We start from the raw sequence: 4,301 nt of genomic DNA, 5'->3' as shown, positions 1-4,301 counted from the left end.
ACGTACATTGGTAATAATAATAACAATAATAATAATAATAATAATAATAAATATTATTTCTCCAGGTGGAAGACTTCTAATAACTGACTTTCCATTTTCCAATAAAAACCTAATCCACAATGCTTTGATCTTTCCGACAGGTGCAAGACCTATAATAATAATAATAATAATAATAATAATAATAATAATAACTATACCAATAACAATGTAATAATAATAATAATAATAATAATAACAATAATAATAATAATTATTATTATAATAATAACAATAATAATAATAATATTAATAATAAAAATAATAACAACAACAACAATAATAATAATAATAATAATAATAATAAAAATAACAATAACAATAACAACAACAACAACAATAACAATAATAATAACAAACGTCTTATCTCCAGGTGGAAGACTTCTAAATACTGACTTTCCATTTTCCACACTTTTCTCATAAAAGCCTAATCCACAATGCTTTGATCTCTCCGCCAGGTGCAAGACCTTCTGGAAATGACAGACGAGGTGAAATCGCTTCTGAGAAACGGTCGAGTGTTTGCACTCCGCCAAGAGGAAGGAGAACAACAGCTTCGCTTCGCTAAAGTAACTCTCCAGGGAGAGGACTTTCTTTGCCTTCACTATCTCAAAGATGAAGAAGTGCCTTCGGATGCTGTGATTCTTCCGGTAAGTTATATATAATGTAGTATTTTAAAGATTTAGAGGTTTAAAGGACGCTCATGAATGGCAGAGGCAATGACATTGCCCTAGAGACCGACCATATATACATATGATCAGCGCCCAAGCCCCCTCTCCACCCTAGCTAGGACCAAGAAGGGTCAAGCAATGGCTGCTGATGACTCAGCAGATAGACCTATAGACTCCCCCAAAACCCAGGATGGTGAGGTTGCAGCGACCAAAGGAACTAACGAGTTTGAGCGGAACTCGAACGTCAGTCTGGCGTTCACCAGTCAATCACGTTACAGCATCAGTCACCATTTGTTTTTGTTTTGTTTTTAGTAAGATTGTTTAAGTTCTTCTTGTAAGCTTCTTTTTGGTACATTATGGATAAACAAGAGAGGTCGAGGTTGCGCACTCTGAGAGGGAGGGGAATAGGGCTGTGTGGGGGGGGGGGGGGGAATTCCTAGTCATGGGAGCTAGCTGAGTCCAGGTATCCATACTGGAAGCTAGCTGAGCTCCAGGTATCTTTAATGGGAGCTAGCTGAGATCCAGGTATCCTTAATGGGAGCTAGCTCAGCTCCAGGTATCCTTAATGGGAGCTAACTGAGCTACAGGTATCCTTAATGGGAGCTAGCTCAGCTCCAGGTATCCTTAATGGGAGCTAGCTCAGCTCCAGGTATCCTTAATGGGAGCTAACTGAGCTACAGGTATCCTTAATGGGAGCTAGCTGAGCTCCAGGTATCCTTAATGGGAGCTAGCTCAGCTCCAGGTATTCTTATTCGGAGCTAGCTGAGTTCCAGGTATCCTTAATGGGAGCTAGCTGAGCTACAGGTATCCTTAATGGGAGCTAGCTCAGATCCAGGTATCAATACTGGAAGCTAGCTGAGTTCCAGGTATCTTTAATGGGAGCTAGCTGAGCTCCAGGTATCCTTATGAGTGGTTCCTGACAGGACAGTGTCGAAACAAATAAATATAAAAATTATTTTTCGTGGACTTATGATGGGGAAGTATAGATATCTTTATTGGTTTTTTAGGTAGAGTCATATTTCTGGAATGACTTCATTATTGAGGTTAAGTTTACTTCCTTAAAAATGAATATAAAAATAATTTTTAGTGAAATTATGATAGAGAAACATAGATTAGTTTATTTCATTAAGTAAAGTCATAATGCTAGAATGATTTGATTATTAAGGTTGAGTTTACTGGCTTGAAAATTAATGTAAAAATTATTTTTCGTGGAATTATAGATATAGATATATAGATATATAAATATAAATATCTCTATAGGTATCTGATGTAAATTTTTAATGCCGGTATAATTTGAATATTACATTTAAGTTCACTTTCTTCAAAATAAATATAAAAAAACTGTTTATTCTAGATAAAAGACTACTGGAATTGATTTATTGCGAGTTAAGGTGTAAGTATATATTTGCAATAAATGTAACCTCGAAGCAAATATTTACTTAAGCCCGACTTGAGACGACATTCAAAGGCCAAAGTTCATCCTAAGATCATAAGTCAAAATCGTCAGCTGATAGAAAAATACAAAATAGTATATAGATGAGATGGAAAAATTTAAAAAAAAAATGCTTTTGGATATTGAATTAACTTTCACCTTTCCTATTATGTATAATAGAAATTATCATTTTTGATTGTTAATTCTAATCGAGAGAACGTAGACTTGAGTTCACATATAATTGTTTTGGAATTTTATTTCATACATAGTTAATAATTTTAATTCATTGGAATTGAATGTAAGCGAAATTCTTAATTAAATATTGAAAAATCTCTTAAACTTACATAGAGTTCATATTTTTAACTCAACTCATGAAAATATTTTTAGCTTTTAGTTATGAAATAATGCCAATTATACAATTTCCAGAACGCTTTTAATACCGTAGCTACAATCAAAATCAAATCTAATCCATAATTTCTCTCTCTCTCTCTCTCTCTCTCTCTCTCTCTCTCTCCAGTACACCGAAATCTACGACCTCGTGAACACCGAATCGACTCTGACATTCCTGGACTTCGCTTGGGACGACCAAAACAGAGGCCGGGTCCAGATACGCCTCGAGCCGGCAGACACCGGCCGGGCCAAGCAGTTCGCCCTCCTGTGCTCCGGCCTCCGGGGCCCGACATACGCCAACACCCGTCTCCTGGCCGTCGTTAACCGCGGAGCTCCATCCGAGTTCGTCCGGGGAGGCGACTACCAGTACAACAATGGCACCGGGGGGGCCTCGCTCCTTCCAGATCTGGGACGCGGAGGGGAATACTGGAGACAGCAGGTCTCCGGGTCGGTCATGGCCGCCGGCAGCTGGGGCGACGCCTGCAGCGCCCAGTTCATCATTAGCACCAAGAGCCCCGGCTTGCTAGCCCAGCGGGATGACACCATCTTCGGGCAAGTGGAGAACGGCTTGGAGGTCCTGAATGCGGCCATTTCGGAGACCCGAATCACCCAGGTGAATGTGACTGACTGCGGGATTATGATCCCATTGTAATGACCCTTTGCAGTCTGCTTGGCGGGACTTAATCCCAACATCTACATATCCTTCGACACCAAAGGATCGCCGAGGTATCCTACCTCTCAGTGGGAGACGCTCTCGGTAGCTTCCACTAAATGACATTTTCATCTGGAATTTGCATTGTTATCACAAGTCTACATCTGATCTCTTGTCAGTTATGGATATTCATGTTTTAAGAGAATTCAGGTGGAGTTTTCATAAAGTCTCTCTCTCTCTCTCTCTCTCTCTCTCTCTCTCTCTCTCTCTCTTAAAATGCAGCTATATTGAATTAGATTAACAAAAAATCATTATGATACGAATATCTCTCTCTCTCTCTCTCTCTCTCTCTCTCTCTCTCTCTCTCTCTCTCAAAATGCAACTATACTATATTGAATTAGATTAACAAAACATCATTATGATGATACGAATATCTCTCTCTCTCTCTCTCTCTCTCTCTCTCTCTCTCTCTCTCTCAAAATGCAGCTATATTCAATTAGATTAACAAAAACATTATTACGATGATACGAATATTACACATCTCTCTCTCTCTCTCTCTCTCTCTCTCTCTCTCTCTCTCTCTCAAAATGCAGCTATATTCAATAAGATTAACAAAAAACATAATTAAAACTATATGAATATTACCCATCAATAAAACTCATTAAGACATCTTCCCATCCCCATGCAGACAAGACCTCTTCCCCAGCATCTTCCCCAGCCCTCCCCAAATCCCCAATCCAGAGATTCTTACCCCCCCCCCCCCCCCCACGGACTCAACAGCATATTGCCGGCATGGGTTCAATTAACAATAATCATTCAGAGGTTTTAACAGAACCAGTATTTAGGTCCTGAACCGGATCAAATAAAGGTAGAAATATTTGGATCAACTTTCTCGCCGCATGCTAATGGTAGTAAATTGACATGAGGGTGCGGCCGCACTTGAACACGAGTCTTCGTTTTTCTAGGTTTTACAAAAGTGATTAACTTATGGCTGGAGATGATTTAGAAAAGTAATAAACTTATGGCTGGAGATGATTTAGAAAAGTTGTCAACTTGTGGCTGGAGATGATTTACAAAAGTGATTAACTTATGGCTGGAGATGATTTACTAAAGTGGTTAACTT

General features: G+C 38.9%; 1 protein-coding gene across 1 annotated transcript in view; it reads left to right on the top strand.

Moving 5' to 3' along the window:
* LOC137621081 (uncharacterized) overlaps nt 1-3,419 on the top strand; it is a 40,217-nt gene extending 36,798 nt beyond the window's left edge. Inside the window, exons 5-6 of the mRNA XM_068351521.1 lie at nt 495-683; nt 2,654-3,419. Coding sequence (XP_068207622.1) covers nt 495-683; nt 2,654-3,178 — 714 coding nt within the window. The 3' untranslated portion in view covers nt 3,179-3,419. The remainder of the gene's footprint in view (nt 1-494; nt 684-2,653) is intronic.
* Nucleotides 3,420-4,301: the final 882 nt, after the last annotated feature.

The sequence above is a fragment of the Palaemon carinicauda genome, chromosome 27, assembly GCF_036898095.1.
Source record: "Palaemon carinicauda isolate YSFRI2023 chromosome 27, ASM3689809v2, whole genome shotgun sequence".
In the NCBI taxonomy this organism is placed as follows: Eukaryota; Metazoa; Arthropoda; class Malacostraca; order Decapoda; family Palaemonidae; genus Palaemon; species Palaemon carinicauda.
The sequence above is the reverse complement of the archived record's forward strand: the minus strand, read 5'-3'. Positions and strand labels throughout refer to the sequence as shown.